Source organism: Vipera berus, assembly GCF_964194415.1.
Source record: "Vipera berus genome assembly, chromosome: 2".
NCBI lineage: Eukaryota > Metazoa > Chordata > Lepidosauria > Squamata > Viperidae > Vipera > Vipera berus.
The window spans coordinates 34863978-34888787 of NC_138203.1; the positions used below are offsets into that span (position 1 = coordinate 34863978).

Below are 24810 nucleotides of genomic sequence, written 5' to 3' on the forward strand. Positions count from 1 at the left end.
ACAATTAGCAGTATTATCTTGCAAATGGGAAATCACTTCCAATAAACTTCGCAGAGAAACCTGCAGGGACAACTCCTCACGGCTTTGCTGGGGCAAGTCGCCTAGGTTTAGTTTAGCAAAAACTATTTCTTTAGCAGCGAGGTAAAAGAAAATGTGCGTGCGCAGGGAGGGGGAGGCAGTCAGAAGGCATGGCAGGCACGTCCGTATTTCCTCCCCTGCCGACCAATCACAGGGGCGGGGCGGAGAATTCCATGTCTTCATTCAATCACATCTCTCCAATGGAGCTGATGGACTGCGTTGACTGAATGGGAGACAAGTGTTTTCACTTACCTTCGGACCATAAGATGCACCTCGTTTTTCCACCCACTTTTGGGAGGGGAAAAGTGCGTCTTATGGTCCGAAAAATACGGTAATTTGTTGCCGCTGTTTCAAACTTTCGTAAGGGGTGAAACAATATATCAGAAGTCTTCTAGGGGTGCGGAGTATAGAAAAGGTTGGGAGCTGCTGCTGGATATATTTGAATTCCCTACATTTTCTATAATGGATTTAAAGAAAAACAAGCAATACTGAAACTTTCCATTATATCTCACCTGTGTCTGATTTTACTAACACGTTTAAAATAGAAAATATTAACAAATTGTGTGTGTGTGTATGCTGTTCCATATTTTTATTATTATACATTTAATTATTCCACTTCTAACTTTGTTCTATGGATCTTTTGTTGAAGAAATAAATTCTTTACAATATATTAAAGTAAACGAAATATGGATTAATAAACTAAGAAACAAACCAAGCACCAAAACTACTAAGACTTTAATCTAACATGTTATGCCAAATATTTCTAAAACAAAGTTTAAACACATAAAATATATAGGAATCTAGTAATGAAAAAATGTTTCAAAGAATATTTTACCTGTAGCTTGCTATTTTAAGTCCAAGCCTTATTGTTTAATTAATGTTGCAATCCTTCACACTTTTACTTGGGAAGAAGCCACTTAATTAAACAGGTCTTATTTTTAAGCTCACATGTTTAAAATTGTATTGCAAGATTGCTAATCTTAATATAAAATAACAGACAAATCATTAAGACACCATTTGTACAATAGGCTTCACAGGGTCAATGGAAACAGAGTTAAGCAGAGGTCCTCAAACTACAGCCTGTGGGCTGGATCCGGCCCGCCTTGTCTTTTTATCTGACCTGCCGGGCGACCATCGGTGGTATAGTACAGGGCTTTTCAACTGGTGGTACGCGTATACCACCAGTGGTACATCAGCACCTGGCAGGTGGTACGCATAGGACTAGTTGAAAAGCACTGTAAAAAAAAGGTGTAAAAGTGTACCATGGGGATGAGCTGAAGTGGCAGCAACGCTGCACAGGCCTGTGGGAGAGGCAGCTGGAGCTGAGGTGTTGCCAGGGCTCTGCTGAGTGCCCAAGATCTGTACGGGGCTCCAGCTGATTGGCGCGCAGCTCCAGCTGACTGGCACTTCCTGGGCTATAAAAATCACATTGGCAAGGTCTGTACCGAACACCTGGCTGCAACTAATCAACTGGATTTTAGCCTAGCCCCTTGTGAAATCCCAGAGCACATTCTGGAGGTAACAGGATGTAGCAACAGGAGAGAGCTGCAAAATTGATTCGTTATATATTCTTGCCTTTAGGAGTACTAACTACATTCTTTGACTTTGCTAGCAACCGGCAGGCTGTGAACTTTCTTTTCCCTCTTCGGGAAAGAATTCAGAAGTGCTAGATTTATTTTTCCTGCTAATTACAAATCTATAATCATTATTTTTTTCAAACTAGTGTCCGCCCTCCCCTAACAGTCTGAGGGACAATGAATTGGCCCCGTTTAAAAAGTTTGAGGACCCCTGTAGTTAAGCATATTAATTTATTAAATTTCTACACTATCTATCTTACCTAAGTGACTTGGGCAGTTTACAACACAATAAAACTTTATAAATGCAAAAATAAATGCAGAAATTAAAAACAAAATTAAAGCAGGTTAAAATGTCCAAATAAAGATAAAAATCAAGGTACAAAAATAGTGTAAGAACAACAAAAAATAAATTATGGGTTTAGTCAATTTAGACAGTGTTACACGTATCCCCCAAAAGAACCAGTTCATCCTGCAATGAAACATGTAGGCTTAGTTGACCTAATTTGCATATCTAGCTACCCAAAAGCTGGAGAGAAAAAGCCCTAATTACCATTAGGGATGCAATGCTCATATCCTAGTAGGCAATGTCTTTGTTTTCCCAACTCACTGGATGACAGAGAATGACACGCTCTCTGCTCATTAGGATGATAGCAGGATATATCACTTAGAAGTATTTATATTCAGTAATGAAATAAAATGGTTAAAAACATTACAGTAGGGTCCCTCACTACAATGTAGCCAAATAAACTCAAAAACTTCCAAAGGTGAAGAAACAGCAACATTTGGAGAGAACAGCCACAAATCACAAGAACGTCTGCAAAACATTCTCAAACTCTCCTATGAAAAATCATGCCAATAGCTGCCAATCTCATTTGAGAAGATCAGACTGTCCCGAAAAAACCCCATTCATCAAATAGGTAAAAGGAAGAAGTTCATCACCCTAGTCCTATGACACAATGCCAAAAAAAAGCCTCACTCTCCACAAGGCAGCTGCTTCACCCACCCAGCCAGAAGAAAGTTACCTAGACATAGCCTGACTCCAAGGAACAATCCTCTTGCCAGCATTAGCATTCAGATTCCAGAAAACATCAATACCACATGATAACTCCCTCGTGGAATAGGAACCAAATATCTTCTTCTAAATCTATACAGACTACATTAGATTGGGGTTCCCATTCAGATCAAGAGTAGGAAGGACTCCCTCCTATTCACAGCACAGAAAAAAATGGGGGAAAGCCTTGGAAAGAGTTAAGACCACCTCTCATGTCAAAATTCAACAGAGGCAAGCAAGATGAAAACCATGGAGTTCAGAGATGTCATCATGTATTACAAATAAGTACGGTAGCATCTTAAACCATTGCATAGCTCAAACCGCTGGCCACTAATTCCTGGAGTATAAGTTGAGTAGAATCATTTGAGAAGATGCATGCATGCCGGGCATAGATTATGAAGGAGTCGTCTTGTGTCTTATGTCCTATTTATTGGACATGTGTTCCTTTTCTACATTTTCTGCCAACACCTCCAGGCTGTCTTATGTTTATTGTTGGAACTGTTACATTTTGTGATGGCTGAGTCATTGGTGTAATTTTATGCTGTCATTAAAACTTTATTTTTCTTGCAAGGCACACAAGTAAGCAAATTATCCCATAGACTACAATAGGCCATAATAGGTGGAATATTGGGAAAATAGTGTAATTCTGCAGAAGGGTGGCTATCTACAGAGATGATATCTAAAGGGACAGGAGAAGTGAGTTCATCTTGATTGGGATTAGTGCTTGAAGTGCTGATTCCTTTCTTTTTTTCCCTTTTTTATATCCCATTTTCCACCAATACCTGCCTGTCTAGCCATTGGTGTGATATCATGAAGTCTCACCAATACTTCCTCTGCAGAGACTCGTGAGGTACTAGGAACTTCCTGCATGCTGTGGATAGGACTTCACTAACTCATGTGATTCATATGATTTATATTTATTTTATTTTTATTTACAAATCACATTTATATGTCTATCCATCTCAAAAAAAGCTACTCTAGCAGTGTACATCAAATAATCAAAAAATATATACCAATAATAATTATAAACAATTTAAAATATTTTTTAAAAATAAAATCACCATAAAAATTAAAATATACCAACCTCACTAAGAGAGTAAAAAGATCAACTACAGTGGACCCATCTAAAAATTTATATCTATCTATATAGAAATATATAGACATCATGCACATATTTGTAATAAAAATTAATGAAAATTTTAACTCAATATGATTGCAAACTGACTTACTAGCAAAGAAAGCTGACTAGATTAGTAAACTGAATGTGAGGTATATCGTGGAAACAGGACCATATACTAATTTCTAGAAAGCTTTAAAATAATACATTAAACAATACAATTATTAATTAAATAACAATTAAATAATAATACATTATATAATTGTGTTAACACAATTATGAAACAGAATGAGAAGTATTTAAAGAAAAAAACACAAAACTATTCCCGGAACTTGATATATATATATATTTCAACAACCAGAATTTTCTGCCAGCATTGTTGTTACTGAATATTTAGAAGTTGGTCTGGAAAGCATCCACATTAAGCATTATTTATTTATTTATTTATTTATTTATTTATTTATTTATTTATTTATTTATTTATTTATTATATTTTTATACCGCCCTTCTCCCGAAGGACTCAGGGCGGTGTACAGGGCAATAAACATAAAAACGGAATACAAAAGTTAAAAAACGATTAAATATTATGCCCAAGTTTAAAACAGTAATTAAAAACATATTAAAACCCCAACCCTAACCCATCAAACCAGGTCAGATTGCTCAAATAAATAAGTTTTTAGATCGCGCCGGAAGGAGCGAAGGTCGGGGGCCATCCGGAGCTCAACCGGCAAGCGGTTCCACAGGTCTGGCGCGCCCACAGAGAACGCCCTCCCCCTGGGGGCCACCAATCGACATTCTTTGATCGGAGGCACCCTGAGGAGGCCCTCTGTGGGAGCGCACTGGACGGAGGGAAGTTGACGCCGGCCGCAGGTGTTGCCGTAGGTAATCCGGACCCTGCCATGTAAGGCTTTGTAAGTCATTACCAACACCTTGAATCTCACCCGGAGGACAACCGGCAGCCAATGCAGCTCGCGGAGCAAAGGTGTAACATGGGAGTATCGGGAGACTCCCAGCACAACTCGCGCGGCTGCATTCTGTACCAGCTGGAGCCTCCGAGTGGACTTCAAGGGCAGCCCCATGTAGAGAGCATTACAGTAGTCTAGACGAGAGGTCACGAGCGCATGAGTGACTGTACGCAAGGCATCCCGGTCCAGATAGGGTCGCAACTGGCGCACCAGGCGAACCTGGGCAAAGGCCCCCCTAGTCACAGCTCCAATATGCTCTTCTAAAGAGAGCTGTGAGTCTAGAAGGACCCCCAAGTTGCGCGCCCTATCTACGGGGGGGGGGTAATAGCTCACCCCCCATGGCAAGAGATGGAATAATTGGAATTTCCTGGGATGCCGGCACGAACAGCCACTCAGTCTTGTCAGGGTTGAGCCGAAGCCTGTTCCTCCCCATCCAGACCCGGACCGCCTCCAGGCAACGGGACATGACGTCGAGGGCATCACTGGGGTGGTTTGGGGTCGAAATAAACTGCTTTAAGGAATATGGTCTTTCAATTTTTACATAAATCAAGATTATTCTACATCAGAAAAATGAGCTAAAAAATCACTTACCTTTCTCTTATAAAATCTGCTAATTCCTTTGTAGATGTATGGCCATGTTTCATATTATGATAAAGGACATCAAAGCCATTATTCCTTTCACCCTAGATTAAAATAAAAACATCACACTTCAGATAAAGCACAAAACAAATAATTAAAATCATTAAAAAAAAACCCAAAACTGGCTGCAAAACTAGAATGCAGTGGTGCCCTGAGACGTGATAATTGTTTTTAGGTAATTATATTTATCCAATATAAAAAGACCAGAATCCCTGATCAAGAGGCAAAGTTCCAATGACAGAAAATTATCTCTGCTTTAGTGATTTTGGGGGGATTGGCCTTGTTCTTACAGAACCCCATCAAGTTCTCATCAAACCCTACAGTTCTACAATCTAAAAAAACCTTTTGTAGGAAAATACAGTATCTAGAATTATACTAAATAGATGCAAACCTATAGCAAATTACATGCAATCTGGTGCATTCTTTTAAAAGAACATGCTTGGATTTGAAGTCACTTTTCTTGTATAAAATCTGTAAGCCAAAGGACAAGTGAAGTAAGATCATAAGCTGTAGTTTCACTTAGCAACAGCTTTGCCTAATGACTGAGTTGCCAGTCCCAATTATGGTTGCTATACAAGGACTACCCATACATGATTCTTTATACAGCTCTAGTGAGATAAAAATAATTTAAGAAACTTGTATTTTAAATATGCATATTTAAAAATTAACAAAGCTTTATTAATATGGCTTAAATAAGTTTAAATCTACAGGCTCAACATACAACCACCACCTAGTTATTTTCCCTCTTTATATATACATCCATCAAATTATCTTAACCAATTACTTATTCAAACAATATACTATAAGTCAAACTTAAAACATAATGAACACCGCATGAAGACTGGTTGGTTTGCTCAACATTCACAACACTGAAGTCTTTTCAGATGGAAAAGTCTCTAGTGCACAGGTCTGCAACCCGCGGCTCCAGAGCCGCATGCGGCTCTTTCAGCCATCTCCTGCGGCTCCCAGTCCTCTGCCATGTGCAGTCCCCCCCAAAAAAGGGACTAAAAAAGTTCAACCAATCAATTCAGATATGCAGGGTAGGTGCATATCCTGCCTTGTCTCCACTGTTCAGTCAAACCCTGTTCTGCACATGCGTGCATGTACATTTTTTGCGGCTCCCAGTTTTTCCTTTGGTGAGGGAACCGGTTCCGAGTGGCTCTTTCACTGTTTCAGGTTGCTGACCCCTGCTCTAGTGAATCAAAGATGAAGAAAATGAAAATTGTGACAGACATGCCATGAGAGATAAAATGTATTTATTTTACCATGAAACAGAGTTAATTCTTTATTATTTTACTTTGACTATTAAGGCTATGGAGATGGCTGCAGGATGACTGTTGAGATAAGGTATGTAATGGCAGTAGTCTGAATGTATAATAGATGGTTCTTGGCAAGCAATGAAGCTCTTAGGTCTATTGAAGACCCACTAAATGTGAAAATGCTGAAATTGTAGGCAGAAGTATTTTCATACACAATTGACCAGAGCTGAATCTTAGCTATTTATCTACCTTTTATTTGTGGATCCTACCAGTGTCTCCTTAAGATTTTCCCTTTGCCTCAGAAGTCTAAAATGAGCAAGGCCATCCCAGCTTGGGCCTATTCTTCCCCAATTGCCTGTTTCCTATACCACTGCTTGTGAGGTCACTAAATTGTGGGGATTTTTTTTAAAAAAAATGTTTGTGTGCTGCACAGTGCTAACACCTAGTGTTGGAATTTTTATATGCCATGTATCAGCTGCTGAAGTGCATTCTTTTCAGCAAAAAAATCTCTTAAAACTAACTTTTTTTAACTTGCCATGCCATGCCATATTAGCTATAGATATATTTATGCAGGACATCCTCAAGACCAAAAAATTATTTCAAGGATTAAGAAGAAACAGGTTGTAACAGGACAGGGCAGGTTGAGGAATGGGTATACTATTTATACTGAGGCCACAGCTAGGCCCCATTCTTTCCCACTTGCCTTACCACTGCTGCAGCTCCTCACTACTAGGTGGCTGGCACTCCAAGGGAGGATCTGTACTGTACTACATAGCTGAATTCAATAAACTGCCCAGTTAATCTAAATGTGCGTTGTATATTTGATTGTTCAGGACCACTGAGGAGAAGGCAACCCTTTTCTGTCTCAGTATTCACTGAGCAGTGGCTCAGTGGGTTAGGACGCTGAGCTTGTCAATCAGAAGGTTGGCAGTTTGGCGGGTCGAATCCCGAGTGCCGTGTAACAGTGAGCGCCTGTTACTCATCCCAGCTTCTGCCAACCTAGCAGTTCGAAAGCACGTAAAAATGCAAGTAGAAAAATAGGGACCACTATGGTGGGAAGGTAACAGTGTTCCATGCGCCTTTGACGTCTAGTCATGCTGGCCACATGACCACAGAGACGTCCTTGGACAAGCACTGGCTCTTCGGCTTTGAAACGGAGATGAGCGCCGGCCCCTAGCGTCGGAAACGACTAGCACACAAGTGCGGGGGAACCTTTACCTTTACTCATCTAATTTGTTCTTGCCTTGTATCCCCAATGACATGAGGAGGGAGCAATGCCATTTGCTTTTTGGATACTCCTCACCTTGCAGGATTTTCTCTTTCCTATCTATTGTTGTAGGGTACAGAAAATTACTTAGAGGGCTACATTCATCCTGCAGGCTTGAGAGTCTTGGCATTAATCAAGGCTATTATTGTCAATGCTTACCTTAAGACGCACCTCGGTTCATTTGCTATATGCACATAAACAGAAGCAGTCAATATATATAGATCACTCCTCATTTACAGTTAAGCATTTGGGAACAGGTTTTTCATTTAATGAAACTGGCACTGATGCTGACCATAAATAGCAGGAAACATTGCACAGTATCTGTATTGAAAACTCCAGATCTTTAGTTATTTTCACGTTCAAATTACACAGTAAGTTAGCAAGGTTCCTAGACCATGGTGACTAAAGATTTAATAAGAAAGTCAGAAGATGTATTTAAGTAATTTTCCCCCAATGTTATTTTCTGTGTTTATGTAGATATAAAAGACTAAATTTATGCATGTACGCACAGATATAATGTATGCAAGATCTTAAAGTCCTACAATTCACTTTCTTTTGTAATGAGACTTACATTTTTCCAATAAATATTGTGAGTCAAAATAGTTTTCTCAGTAATGAAAGAACACTTGGATTAGTTTTTGCTTTGATTTGCAATACAGGTATCATTGCTGGATCAGAAAAAAATGAGGGTCTAAAGAAATGTTTTCTGGATCATCCCAAATATCCTTAACATTTCTGTACTATGAACATCAATTGTGGATTCAAAATAGTTTGACATATTGTTAGGTTAATCTCTCCCACCATAAAATGTCATCTTGCTCCAATTATTTTTCCAGGATGGGTTCAATTATTCATTCATTCATTATCATTATCTAAATTGTTTATACAACAGTTTAGCAAAACAGAACTAAAAGACACAAAACCAGATCAGGAAAAAAGCTTTGGAAGTGCTTGATTCAAGGCTTACAACTCATCAAAGATCAGTAGGGAAAAAAAGGAGAAGACAGCTTACTCTGCTTACACAAGCTTGTTTCTATATTGTTAAATTCAAAAGAAATGGTGTAATTAAGTATCTCTCACAGCATAAAGATGGAGTAAAAATGGTAAGGAGTTCCTGCAGATTTTACTCTGCAAGTCGTTGCTGACTATAGGGGGCAATGCTCATCTTTGTTTCAAAGATGGAATAATAAGTAACTATTCTTCTTACTATGGTCCTTTAATTTCATCTAGTTAGGTCTCCTATAAAAAATCTGAAAAGGAATGGAGGATCCACAAAGAAAAGCATATTTCTGTTTAGTGAAGCAATATTATAGTCCTAGTCTTCCTAAGGAGAACCAAAAGCAAAAATAAGTCTGGTATTTTTATTTGCTCTTTCTATCTCTTCTTATATTCTACCTTGTCTTTCAAAGTCATTAAGATGTTACATATGGAAAATCTTGAGTACTGATTGAATAGTGTAATATAGCAAAAATTTAGAAAAAATATATTCACACACAAACATAATGCAAATAGTCCTTGACTTGCAACTATTTAATAACCAAAGTTACAATATTGAAAAAAATGACAACCAGCCCTCGCACTCATCACCATCACAGCATCCCCACTATCATGTAATAAAAAATCAGGTGCTTGGCAATTGACATGTATTTATAGTGGCTGCAGCATCTGGGGTCATGTGATCACTATCTGTGATCTTCCCAGCCAGCTTCCAACAAGCAAAGTCAATAGGAGAAGCTGGATTTGCTTAATGACCGCATAGCTCACTTAACAACTGCTTTGCTTAGGAAAGAAAATGTTGGTCCCATTTGTGGCCTTTGGTGAAGGACTACTTTGTGGGAATGATGCATAGTTCAATATACCTGTGTGTGTTATATAGTCAAACATCAGGCATACAAAAACAAGTTTGGAAGGGACCTTGGAGATCTTCTAGTTCAACTCTGTGCTTGAGCAGGACACTTTATAACATTCTAGACAAATGGTTGTACAATCTCTTGAAAATCTCTTATTGATAGGAACACCCATAATTTCTGGAAGCAAGTTGTTCACTGATTAATTGTTCTGTCAGGAAATTAGTCTTTAAGTTCTAGGTTGGATCTCTCTCTAATGATCTTCCATCTGTTAATTTTTGTCATACTCTCAGATGCTTTGTAAAATAGGACAACACCTTCTTCTCTGTGATAGCCCCTCAAGTACTGGAAGACTACTATGTCACCCTTCGTTCTTCTCTTCCATACCTACAGTAGTTCTCTCAACCAGTCTCCAGACCTCTTATTTTTGTTGCTTATCTCTGTATTTTTCTAGGGTCCCATTGCCTTTTTTTAATATCATAATGACTAGAACGGGATGCAGTATTTCAAGTGTGATTTTATCAGTGCAATACAGAATAGCACTATCACTTCACATGATCTTAATACTATCCCTCTGTTGAGGCAGCCTGGGACTGCATTGGCTTTTTTGGCAGCTGCAGCACACTGCTGGCTCATACTTAAATGGTGGTCCACTAGGACACCTAGATCTCTCTCAGTTATTGCTGCTGAGCTAGATATCACCTATTCTACACTTGCACATTTGATTTTTCTTGCCTGAGGTATAGGACCTTACTTTTTTCACCAATGAATTGCATTTTGTTGGATAGGGTCCAGTGTTCAAATCTGTTCAGATCCTTCTCAATCTGGATCTGAAAGTATTAGCTCCTCCCCCTAGCTTGGTGATTTCTGCAAATATGATGAGTTTCCCTTCTATTCTGTCATCTAGATCATTTATGAAAATGTTGACAAATACTAAGATGGAATCTTAAGGTACCAGTGCATGTTTCCCTCCATATCAATATATTCCCTCCATATTTCACTAAGGGCTACACACTAAGTTGGTCAGCCAATTGTGATCCATCTGGTGGTGATACTATCTATCCCATATTGTAGTATCTTATCAAGAAGTAAGGTGAGATCTACTTCATCAAATGCCTTACTAAAGTCTAAGTAAACTATGATTGCAATATTTCTCTGAACCACTAATTTAGTCACCTTGTTAAAGAAGGCAATAAGATTTGTCTGACATTATGTGTTTTTAACAAACCTATGTTAGCTTCCTTATTGCCTTACTCGTTTCTAGGTGCTCACAAATCCACTGCCTGATTTTTCCCTGGATTTTTCCAGGTATTGATGTTAGGCTGATTAGTCTGTAGTTTTCTGGATCCACATTCCCCCTTTTTTGAAAATTGGAACCACATGTTCTTTTCCAGTCTTCTAAAAGGTAAAGGTTCCCCCGCACATGCATGCTAGTCGTTTCCGACTCTAGGGGCCGGTGCTCATCTCCGTTTCAAAGCCGAAGAGCCAGCGCTTGTCCGAGGATGACTCCGTGGTCATGTGGCCGGCATGACTAGACGCCAAAGGCGCACGGAACGCTGTTACCTTCCCACCGTAGTGGTCCCTATTTTTCTACTTGCATTGTTACGTGCTTTCAAACTGCTAGGTTGGCAGAAGCTGGGACGAGTAACAGGCGCTCACTCTGTTACGCGGCACTCGGGATTCGACCCGCCAAACTGCCGACCTTCTGATCGACAAGCTCAGCGTCCTAACCCACTGAGCCACCGTGTCCCTTCCAGTCTTCTAGTAGTTACCTAAGCTCCAGGAGCTCAGAAGGATTTGGATCAGTGGTTACAAAATCATATCTGCCATCCCCTTCAGAATCCTGGGATGTAATCCATCTGGTCTTGGTGATTTGAACTTGTCTAGAGTGGCTAGGTGTTCTGTTACCATTTTTTTTTTGCCTATTTTCACTTGTACTCTTGTTCTGTCTCCTAAAGTGCTATTTTTGATAGGTTGGACTACTTTTTCCTTTTGCGTGAGAATGAATTAAGCAGTTCCACTTTCTCTCTGCTACCCATCACCTTCTTGCTATCTTTTTCCCATTAGTGGACTGATCGTTTCCTTGCCTTTCTTTCTGTTTCTTACTTATAGAAACTTTTTAAAATTAGTTTTGGCATTTGTTTTAAGTTTTAGTTAATTCTGAGCCTTAGCTTTCCTAACTCTGTCCTTCCAGATTTGGGTTATTTCCTGGTATTTTGTTTTGGTTATGTGACCCTCTTTTCATTGTCATACTTGTCCTTTTTACCTCTCAGTTTGAGTTCTTTATGCAACCTCGCTGGTTTCATCTCGTTTTTCTTTCTCTGTGGTAGTGTGTTAGATTGGGCAACATATAATCTCATTTTCAGAATTTCTTTAAAATTCTGAGTAGTTTACACTTTAGAATTTCCATGGAATCTTTCTTAAACTCTCAATTTGTTGAAGTCAATTCTTTAAAGACTAAGACTAGTTTGACTTTGTTTGCTTACTTGTGCTTACATTATGTATAATTCCAGTACGATACATATCAATCACTCTCTCCCCAAGTTCCCATAACTTCAGTCTGACCTCCTAGATGATAAAGTCTTCTGTTAGACTCATCAGCAACATATTTGAACTGAAACACTTTGAAACTAAACTCTAAGTAGTCTTTGCGAATCATATATATAACACAAACTAAAATACAAAGATCTATTTCCAATCCTTTGTGGCAATTATATTAGGAATAGTACGTACAAATTCAAACTTAATTAATCTTTATCACCCAGTTATTTGCTTCAACAGTTTAGTTAAATCTGATCCTAGCATAGAAATGAAAGTAGCTGTGTAATCACTAACAAGAAAACAGCATTATCAAGTGACAAGAGCATTTCCATGCTGAAATTCTCAGTACAAAACAGGAAACATATTACAGGAACTCCTTGTTTTGTTCATATACTAAATATATCCAAAGTTCTGCAGAATAGGTAGAACATATTACCTTATATTCCCAAAGTCTCTCAATTTATATTGTTTAACAGGACAGCAACCTGACAGCAGTATTTTTATACAGACAAATGAAACAATTCAGTTCTTGTACTAACAAAATAAAAACATGGCCCTTTGCAAACATATTACCATTAATAATTTGCTATGTTGTCTTGGGAAACAAGTTAGAAAACAGTAAAATTACAAATAATATTTTATGTTCATATATCTAATATAAACTATAACAAAAAGATTTGTCCTAGAAACAGAAATGTAACATTTTAAAAGCATTTGTATCCATTATGGATCATTTTCCATGCATATCACTGCCAACATATACTTAACTGAACATTATTGATATGCAATGAGATAGAACAAATTTAGACTACAGTAAAAGTGCAAAGAACTGAGCTTAAATACAATTTAACCATATAATGCTTTCTGTATAAAGCTATGCATCTCATTCAAGCATAGCCAAACTGTCTTAGATTTCTGCAAACCTGAAAGAAATCCTCATTACAGCTAATTGTGGGAAGTCAGCCCCACCCCCAGAGAAGGAAATATTAAAAGGGCAGAATATTATATTTCCTCAAAGGATCTTAAAGAGGCAGAAAAGCATGCCCAGTTTTTCTTAATAGCCCCAACTCTCCCTCCCACAAGCAGAAACCAGCTCTGTAGAAATGCAGATGTAATAATCCATTCAGGAAGGTTGGAGCCCTCCAGCTAAGCTTAGGAAGATGAAGACACCTAAAATCTACATACCCCACCCAAACTCTAAGACAGGACATAATAGGATTAACCCACAGATGCCAAAGGGGCACTCAGACTCAGGTCAAAGTACATGACCCAGGAAATACAAAGCCTCAAACAGGAACAGGAAACAACCTCAAGAGCCCCAGAGGATATAAAAACCCACTCCCTACATGTGCTCTCTCTCTCTTTTCTTCCTGAGCCATCTTTCTGTCTGACTCTCCTCTCAATAAACTGCAACCTTCTTTCAAAAGCATGTTGTTTATTCCTGGCTTGGACTGAACCCTGATGAAGACTTTTCCTTCAACATAATCCTATTTTTAAAGCCTTCAAGTACCCTAGACAATAGGTAAGCTTTAATGAATACAGTGTCACTAAATTGTTATTTCTTGGTAAGTGACCCTAGTGGATCATCCAAATCTATATTAGAACTCTGGTCCATTGTGTATACAGTTAAAAGACAGCTGTATTAAGTGAACACTGTGCTTCTTCCAAAGGAAACAATACAATTGATTTTCCCTTATTTCATTCATATAGCAGAAAAAAGTTGCTTGTTCAAATTTCAGAAAATCCTATATAGCAGGGAAACAGTCCATGTGTCAAATGTTTTTTCTGCCTAAGGATTTTATAAAAATAGTAATATAAATAATATGTCCATAAAAACTATGTTTCAGATAAGGGAAAAATGATATGCAGCATTAATATAGGGTATCTCTTCTTTTGATGGTTATTCAGGATTCTATAATCAAGACAGGTCAGTAAAACTGAATCCCCAGGGAATTTCAGTTGCAACAGAGTAAGAACCTCTCTAAGTAGATACCAAAGAAATTCCCTTATGACTTGGCTAACATGATTCTAACTTAAATCTTTTTTTAATAAAAATATAAAGTGGTCAACATCTTATTATTTAACTATTTTTTGAAAAATGAATGATCATTCACAACCCAAAGGAAAATTACTGGAATTGTAACAGGATGATGCCTGTCTGTAGGTTTAAAAGAAGAATGGATACAGATTTAGGAAAACAAAGAGATGAAATGGCAAACACTTTGGAAATAAGATGGCTTTTTATCAGCTTCCTTACAAGGGAAGTGGTAGAAGATAATCATTAGTATTTAAGTCCAATAAATAGAGTACAAATATCTCATAATTACTCATGACAAAGTCAACTACCATTCTTGAAAAAGTTACTGATAAAATTTTATTATTAACTTCACAGAGAAATGGACCACATTTTTATCAGATGTGGATAGATTATATAAACTATCCTAATAATAGCTCTTCTTTTAATAAATATAGCAATGTATGAAAATTGTTTGTTTCTTGCCTTACAGAATGTTAACAATGAAAAAATCCCATAACATTTAAAAATTCAGAAAATCTAAATGGAGGAAAATTCTTTTTCACAAAACTACATGTTAACTTGACAGAATCCTTACACTATAATATTAATGCTATTGAGCTGAGTCCTGAGTTACCTTTGCCTGCCTATATCATTTTAAAGTATAATATATGTCAACATACCTTATTCTACAATAATGACAACCTATTTAAACTTACTGCCTCATATCCTATTTATTCATGAGCAAGAAAGGAAACAAAATGTGTTAAACATAAATGCAAGTTGTAAGATATTAATAATATCTATACAGCACAAACTTCAGAGAGAATAAAAAAGGCCGATTTTCTTTTGATCCATTGGGCTAAACTAGAATTAATGGGCAGAAATGTCTAAACATAAGATTTCAGCTAATAATAAGAAGAAAAATTCAAATACCGCAAGTAGAATTGTTCAGACTTTTACTATTTTGCTGTAAATGTCTTACATACTTCTATTGGGTTGCTCCAATCCTTTCCTCTAGACAACAGAAAATAAACCTCTTATAATTTCTGTGCACCACTACTGGAGAAATGTGGTGTGTTGTCAATATCCTTCCTAAAATCTGAAGCCAAGAACATAACACAACACCGCATATGCAACTTAGTTAAAAAATAGTTGAACAATTATATTTCATTATGCTAACTTTTTAATGTAGTCCAAGAATGTTTTAAGCAACTCAATTTATAGCCCAGTAGATCTAGATTATTCCATATTTCCAATTGTCAAGTCAATCTCCTTCATCTTGTGTTTCTTTGATTTTATTTACTTGGTACCTCAATACTGGACTTTACATTGAATTACATCAAGTATTCTTCCTTGTTGCTAGTTATTCGGTTTTATTTTTGCTTTGTGTTTTAGATTTTAGGCAGGCTTAATAAGTACTTCATTCACTCTCATCCAAATAATTCACAAAAATGATGACTGCCATAAGGATTAAGAAGATACTTTCACTATCAAGTTCTGCCTCCAAAATAACACAAGCATCAATGAACACTTTAAATATGTCTCTGCTATGAACTGAAAATGTGAATATTAGGATTATAAGCTTAATAATAAAAACTCTTTCAAGTCAAACTTGGCTTCTGGGGAGCATCTAGAATTGACTTATGTTGTTTTTAGTAACACAGAAATCATTTGCTACTGTTTTCTTCCAAAATTATAAGGGGTTTTGATGATGTTTAAATTTCCAGGCGCAAATAATACTGGAAGTTCCTAGCCAACTACCCATCCAATATAAGCTACGGTAAGATCAGTAATGGCCTTGAGGTAAAACTTGAATTAAGAGCATCCCTGAGAAATACCAGTATTGTTTACTGAAAACAAGCAGGAAAAATATGTTTTACATATCATTGACAATGTTTCAAATATTTCTCTACAGGAACAGTTGTTCTTGCCAAATCAAAAATAGTTACAAAAATGGGGGGTGTTCATATTCATCAAGCAAAAATAATAAATGATGGTAAATAGGTGGAGTATTTGCATCCCAATTTTCACAGATTCTGGATTCTAGAAAAAGGAAGCCACTATATAAGCAATTGCAGAATTACCACAAATGTTGTAATGACCTCGAATAAAGCTACCTTCTCTCCAAGAAAGTAACCTTAGGTACTGTTCGTAGCAGCAGCAATCATTTTGTGGATACTAACTCATTTTGGGAAAATACTAACTTTTGCATCAGTACTAACAAAATAGAAAGATAGCCAAATTACAGTTCTTAGGGAGTGTATCTTATTGATTTCAATGTGAGTACTTTCTGGGTAAACATAATTTGAGAATGTAAAAAATAATTTCCATGACAGAAGATATTTTAAGGCTCTTCAAACCTCAACTACATACATTGGAAATACGATAAAATTGTTTATTTTCATCATCTGCAATATAATTATGTACATGCCTGTTTAGGTATAAATTTCATAGATTCCTTTTATTTTAATGGTTACATTTTTATCTGCAAACTTAACCAGCATTAGCCCACAAGTTTTAAACAATTGTTTTCAAGAAAAGCAAATCCAATTCGCAACTAAACTTACAGTCCTTTTGAAATTCTGCAGACACATTTCATTATAATTTTTAAGATAGTAATTAACACTAAACTAGTGTTAAATGTCTATGTTAACAGCCTGTTCATAGTTTTAAGATTATGGCTTGCCCAACTAATAACTACTTGTAGAGTTTCCTCCTAAATTTTAAAGTCAGGGAGAGAGAAAGAAGGAAAAAGCATACCTTTAATAGTTTCCCTCCTGACCAGTACGCACAAATAAGCGTGGAATCTGGTAAGTGTACAATTTCCTTAAGTTGCAGGATCAACGTAAGGATCAACTTGCCTTTATTTTTGAAATGCCACTAATCCTCCTACGTAATTCGAGTACTCAATGTACATAACGATAAATTCTCAACTGAGAAAACTTCAGCTTGCCATTCATTTCCTCTTCTTGCTTTGATTAAAGACATTTCTTTCAAAAAAACACTTACCCCATGACAAATTTAAGGAAAAGAACCGAGAAGGGCAACGAACTAAGCGTACGCTACGGAGCGGTTGTAATTCCCCAAAGCCTTAACGAAATATCAGTGGCATTTAGAAATCCTGGGAGGAGGAGGAGGAGAGATTCCTGAATCCACTTCCAGGGAACGAAGCTCTCGCGTTTCGTTCCCAGGAGCGCAGGAAGGAAAAGTAAACAATCCCATCCCACCAGGCCAGGGGTCGGCAACCTCGGCTCTTTTATGACTCGTGGACTTCAACTCCCAGAATTCCTGAGCCAGCGTAGCTGGCTCAGGAATTCTGGGAGTTGAAGTCCACGAGTCATAAAAGAGCCGAGGTTGCCGACCCCTGCACTCTTAAAACCTGCCTCGCTGACCGCGGTCCCCAAACCTCCAGCTAACCAAAACGGCGCGTGAGAGGGCGGCCAAGCAGGTGGCTCTCCTTCCCCCAAACCGCGACCCTTGGGGACGCGAGCCCTGCAAGGAAAGAGGCTTGGGAAGGAAGGCGTCCCCCGGAGCTGCCCTGAGCCGCTCCCCCGACTTTCCCCGGGACGCTTCGGCGAAGTTCCCGGGCAAGCGAAAAGCCTCCGTCCCAACCCGGCGCCTTCGCTGCCGCAGCAACCGACCCAACGGCAGGCCCCAACCCTGCTCCCAAGTGGCGCCAGGGGCCGCGAAAGGGGCACCGCCGGCTCCGGCTCACCCCAACTGCCTGCCCCGAATCTCGCCGCTTTTCCCCGGCTATCGTAGTGACAGAGACCCGACCCTCCGGGCGCTCCGACAAAAGACTGCCTGTCCCCCTCCCGAGCAAAGCGGCCCCTACCCAAAAACTTTCCACGAAGTACTCCATGACCATCTCGCCGCCTCGGCCCGGCTCCTTCCGTCACCGGGGGCCTCTTTCGGAAAGAGGAAACAAGTCTCCGAACGCCGCCCTTTCCCTCACAGCAACAAGCGCGGCTCCCTCCGCCTGGCTCGCTCCCTCTCCTGAATCCAGGCAGGCAGACGCATGCGCGGACGCCAGATGGCCGGTCAAGGCGCAGGCACCAAAGTTCGAAACAACATAGACGCTGGAACGCGCCTGCCCGCCTCCCCCTCCCACACGCACACACACACACCCCGGGAAGGGATTGAGCAGGCGCGCTAAGGAGGGCGGGGTTGTGGAAGGGTAAAGCCGAGAGCCGCGGGGTGTTTACGGTATCAGGATTTGGGGGATTGCAAGTCTTGTGGAAAGGGGACGCAGGCCCCAGTATCCTTCTAGGATAGATGGAGAAGACGAGATAGAACCCAAACATTCAAAGCCCCCCTCTCCCGCCCCCCCAGTCAAGCTGATTCCTTCTTAGTGGGTTACAGGCATAAACCTGGCTATGGCCTTTTCAACCATTGCCTGCTAGTAAGATACACTATAGTGCAAGGGTCTTCAAACTTCTCCCTTTTATGACTTGTGGACTTCAACTCCCAGAATTCCTCAGCCAGCTATGCTGGCTCAGGAATTCTGGGAGTTGAAGTCCACAAGTCATAAAAGGGCCAAGTTTGAAGACCCCTGCTATAGTGTATGATTTTGTCCGAAGAGCTAAAGATAATAGTTGTGCAAGTGAATTTAGCACAGGTCATAATTTACTAGGTTGTGATGTTGCAGAGGATGAACACAGCTCACAGGATTATGTGAATAGAAACATCATATTCATCTTACTGTATTTAACAAAATTTGACTGGAGTCCTGACAGTTTCTTTTCCTTTGTAATTTAGATAGTCCTTGACTTACAGCCACAATTGAGCCCGACATTTCTGTTGCTAAGTGAGACGTTTAAGTGAGTTTTGCCCCATTTTATGATCTTTCTTCCCAGTTAATGCAAATAACTGCTGCTGTTAAATTAGTAACATGGTTATTAAGTGAATCTGGCTTCCCCACTGACTTTGCTTGTCAGAAGGTAGCAAAAGGGTATGAGATAACTATGCAACACTACAGTTGTTATAAATGTGAGTCAGTTGCCAAGAATCTAAATTTTGATCTCGTGATCATGGGGATGCTGCAATGGTGGTAAGGGTGAAAAATGGTCATAGGCAGTGGTGGGATTTAGCCAGTTTGCACTGATTGGGTAGAACAGGTACCTAACTTTTTGTTGAGTTCTGCAAACCGGTTATGATAAATCTGGAACACATCTGGTTTTCGTACGGCTTCCAGGCGGGGAAAAAAACTCTCCCCAAAAGTTCAAGAGAGGAGCGACGGAAACCAGTCACTAAAAGAAATTGCAACTATACATACAATTTTACTTCATCTTCCCTTTGCTTTACAGAATTGTGAAAGTTGTAAAAGTTAAGGATTGAGTTATTTTCTCATCAATATGGTAACTGGTTGCTAAATGAGGGACACATTAAATGAGGACTAACTACAGTATTTAGGGCAGTAGTTAACAATTCCATACTACTAAGCTCTCTGGGGCAGTGAAGATTTCAGTTGATTTCCAAGCACTATGACAACAGTATCCACTAAAACAATTTTCTCTGTAATTGGGAAGTTTCTGTTCCTGTTTTCCAGCATTTCCTGGGACAGTACTTTAGGGGAGTACCCTTTTACCAAACTCAATAGGAGAGGAGAACAATTATTATACGTTATTTCTTCCGCAAAAGCAGACCAGGGTTGGTTAAACCAAGGTAAAAAGTTAAATTGCACACTTACCGTTTACTGAGAAGGCAGCTGAAATGAACACATTTCAATTATACTGTATAAGGTTGAAGTAGAGATTAAACAAACACCTTATTGATAGTCAATCTTGCAGGGAGGAAGTGATTATTCTGTTGGTTATCTTTGTACAGGCCCCAGGCTATTAAGCCATGAGGGAGGGCAGAGATGGAGAAGCCTTCAGTTATTTTTAGGGCAGAGGTGTGCCTACGTTGAACAAGGATTTTGTTATTTGGTTAGGAGGAATGCTTTATATCCTAAATTGGAAGCCCTGAAAAATACATGCTTTATAGGGAGTTTTATATAGTGCTGGTTCTAGAAACATGAGGTTTCCTTGGTCAGTTTATAATTTTAAAAGATGTATGCATCACTGTCTTTGGGTAAGCAATATTAGACAAAGAACAAAAAGGGAGAAAGAAATAGACAAAGGTCTAAGATAAAAGGAAATACAGGTAGTTCTTGACTTATAAAATAATGAAACAAACTTTTTGGAAAAGCCTGGGAGGGTTAGTTGATTGAAGGTGGAAGAGATGTTCTTTATTATGGTGTCCTTTTTGTTTTATGCAAAATCAAAAATAGTACATGCTTTTCAAGAGTATGAGTGGTTTATTCTAGAATATATTTTTCTTAATAAAGAGTCTGTTTACTAAATTGCAATCTTTTCATATCACATTAACACAAAACACATTGGGCCATATTCCTTTTATGTCTCTAGTTCCCCACATTTTGTTATTTCATAAAATGAAGATCTCTTCAGTCTCCTACAGACTTACCATTGCACTTGCCAATGAGCTGTCACTCAAATGTAGAATGCTGTAACTGTTTCCTGTAGTTCTCATTCGCTCTCTTATTTTTTTGTCAGATGCACTTCTTTATTGCCTATTAAGAAAATATTATCTACCTGATTTTTATTTCATTCTTTGCTCTAAATCTAGTTCCACCATTTGGAAATTAAATTTTGCCTCTAACGTGACTGCTGGTTTCATAGGTCTTTGTTTTCCACAAATCTGAGGCCAATTCGTAACATTCTAGAGATTTTCATCAAATCATGCTAGGTGGGTGAAGTTTTTGTTCTTTCCACCCCACATTATTATTCTATTTTGACATTTTGAGCTCAATTCTCTTTTATATTTCAATATACTTTAGGACAGGGGTCGGCAACCTTAAACACTCAAAGAGCCACTTGGACCCATTTCCTAGAGAAAAACACACACTGGGAGCTGCAAAACCTTCACACACGCGAGGGAAAAAGCTTAATTGAAGACTTTAATTAAAAAGAATTAAAGAACTGTGCATGAGTTCTCTCTCTCTCTCCCCTCTTCTGTTCACCTGGCAAGCTGGCACACATTCTTATTGGGCTGGCTCTCCTGCCCTGCTTTCTGCTGCTTCCTGTGGAGATGCAGCAAAGGCAGGAGCCCCGCCCAATAAGCTTGTCAGCTTCTCGGAGAACAGCGTGAGGCCACTCTTTTTTACACACACACACACACACACACACAGAGAGAGAGAGAGGGGGGGGGAAGCGCAACTGCCTCTGTTTCTGTCTCTCTCTCTCTGCAAATGGCGGAGGACTGGGAGCCGCAGAAGGCTGAAAGAGCCGCATGGGGCTCCAAAGCCGCGAGTTGCCGACCCGTGCTTTAGGAGATAATCATTTTAATCCATTATTTTCCTGTATGAGGCCATTACCTCCTGATTATGAAGAAATTATAATCTTTTCATATAGCGCATGGGTGTCAAACTGCTGCCTGTGGGCCAGATGCATCACATGGAAGTTGTGCCCACCCCATTGCTGGCAATGGCGAAACAGTCCTGATACATTGCACGATGTCACGTGACATCACGAGTTTGACATGTCTGATATAGTGCATCTGCATTTCCTTCACACTACACATAAAGAAACATGCTCTACCACTAAGAGTTTTAGCATAGAAACAACTATTTTTACAATTAATGAAAGATCACACTGGTTGTAAAATAATTGTAGTCAACATTGAGATTAGAATTATTTCTTTTTGTTGGAAAGAAATATTTTTAATATCTCATTCTTGCATCATCTTATAGGACAATATCACACGCCAGAGATTAGGGACCGTTTGTGCAAGATCTAGCACTGAAAGGAAATGCCCACCAAATACCCATATTTAGAATAGGTCTTTGTGCTCTTTTAAATGCACTTAAAATAAACAGCCTTTGCAATTATTCTTGCTTAGGACCTTGTTTTTCCTATGTGTGATACCCATAAAGAAAATCTGAAATCTTGAAATTATGTCCAAAAATGATGCACTAAGTGAATACTCAGCGATTTCCATAATTTCTAGAGCAGTTGTTTTAAAATGTATTCCCACAATGTGTAAATCATAGGGTTTTTGTTCTTATTGTTTAGTAAAATTATCAGCAGTGATGTACATTGCATAGATCAGTCTTCAGAGACAACTGTCGCTATTTTAAATCTGACATTTGTGTGATAGCTTGTTTTATGGATACACAGGGAACTAGAGAAAACTATAACTATTGTCTCATGCCCTATTTAATTTCTTTGGTACTAATGCTCTTAAATCACTATTTCTGTGGCATTTGATATAAAAACTGATATGCTAAAAACATTAGATTGAAATTACAGAGGATAAGTGTTAACGATTAGTGGGAGAAATAAAAATTCTACCTTCCTATGTATAGATACAGAAGAGGTGTACTGATACAGAAGAGTAGTGCATTCACCCATTTTCTTTAAATATATATTCCTTTAACATATCATCAGTTGATTTTTAAGGGAGAGATGTTTTTAACTTGAATACAATACACTGTGGATACAACCTTTTGCACTGTATACTCAGTATTCTGTTCAAATTTTACATTCGTTTGTAAGAGCATAATATACTAAAAACCATGGTTATAATTTATATCATGATGCTTGTATTTCCCTAGATTCATCTGCTATTGTGTCCATTGCTATTCATATCCCATCTGTACAATACTCTGCACTGCCAGCCCCAACTGCCAATCTATTAAACTCTAACAGCCTTCCATAAGCTTTTTTATATATACTGCTACAACAATTTCCAGTTTAAATTATTCTGATTTCCTTTTGCTGAATTGCATTGTTATTAAGCAAAGTAAGAACAAGATTAATAGACATCCCTAGCTCAGATTTTTTGGGGGGGGATAGAGCACTTTCAAAATCAATTACCACATCTCACAATATCTAAAAGCCAGCAGAAATCAAGAATGTAGACAAGTAGTTCATAGAATAAAAACAACTGGTCTGCTGATACAAAACTTTAATGTTCAGTATAATTACATCACCAATATTTTAAAGGATTTTTCTGGTGCTATATGTATTTTCTCTATGATGTCTTTACACTGTTAGCTTTTGTAGCTTGAAACAATATAAAGATGCAAAAAACCTGATATACTAGGTAGTTTTTTATTATTTTCACTTGTATGTATTTTAACATGTGCATCTCTGGTAATTTTTTCATTTGTAACTTACAAAAGAGAAGATGTGCTTTTATATATCCACTGATTTCCATCTAAATGGGTTTTGCAAACTAGACTTAATATTTTTTTTTATTTTTTTTAATTATCCACAATATTATCCACAATATTCCTGGATATTCCTATCTCAGATTTCATTCCTCACTGCCCATTAAAAAGATTTAGCCTTATATCCCAATTTCTAAATAACATATTTATTCATCAACCAAGACTATAGTCTTGTAAGGATTACTGTTTAAGGTACTCTGGATTTTTTTTTGTTTTGATTAAATATTCAGGAAAGGTCTATTGAAAAGGATCATCTGGCAGGACCCATGTAACATCATTCCTCCAGATTCTGGATTGGCCCTGACCCTCTCTGACTTTAGGAAGCTACTGAAGACAAGGCTTTGCCAGCAGCACTGGTGGAGTTTTTGCAATGGCTGTGCTGAATTACATTTTGCCACTGATCATAGTTATTTTAGTTTTAAAGTAATATTGAAGGTTTTACAATTCGTTTTTTCTTGTTTTTAACTGCTGTGAACCACTCAGTTACTTAGGTGAGATGAGTGGCTGTCCAAATGAAATAAATAAAAATTAAATAGTACTGCAGTGTATTTTGTGTATTTATGAAAGTGGCTAGGAAAACTTAATATTTTGATAATCAGAAGATCAGATTATGTACAATATTGCCAATGTATTTTCAGATTCAAACCTAGTTGCTAGCTTGGATCTATAACAAGACTTGGATCGTGTTACCTTAGGAAGTGCCAAAATGGATATGCAATCTGTGATAACCGAAGAGTACTTTATAAATTGCAATTTATTGGGAAGCCAGACCAGAAATGGAACCTTTTTTTTAATGGAACCATTTTTGAAATGCCTTTAAAGATCTGTGGAAAGCCAGACTTTGGACATTCTCCACCTTCTTTTATAGCTCAGAATTCTTTATATGCTTGTACTGTTTTTTAAAGTTTATGTTAGTTATTTAAGACAATAAATGTGCAATTCTTCCTTAGAGTTATCCTAAAGCTTTTATTTTTGCAAGTGTCATATTAAATTCATCTATGACAAAAACCCAGTGACTTCATTTAAGTCACTTATTATCTAAGAAATGCCACTGTCTTGATGCCAGATATTAACCATGGCAACATTTCTGTTGCAAATATAAATAAAATATATTAATTTAGTAATTTAATATTCAGTTGGAAAATAACTTTGTCCAGATCCTAAAATAAAGTTCAATTCATATTAAATTGTGTAAAAAGGCACATCTCAAAACCTAGTTG

At 38.1% G+C, this 24810-nt stretch overlaps 1 protein-coding gene across 1 annotated transcript in view; it reads right to left on the bottom strand.

Moving 5' to 3' along the window:
- The window catches only part of FCHO2 (FCH and mu domain containing endocytic adaptor 2), a 77522-nt gene extending 59176 nt beyond the window's left edge, over positions 1-18346 (bottom strand). Inside the window, exons 1-2 of the mRNA XM_081317841.1 lie at positions 18194-18346; positions 5380-5471 (exon numbers count right to left, since the gene is read on the bottom strand). Coding sequence (XP_081173967.1) covers positions 5380-5471; positions 18194-18226 — 125 coding nt within the window. The 5' untranslated portion in view covers positions 18227-18346. The remainder of the gene's footprint in view (positions 1-5379; positions 5472-18193) is intronic.
- Positions 18347-24810: the final 6464 nt, after the last annotated feature.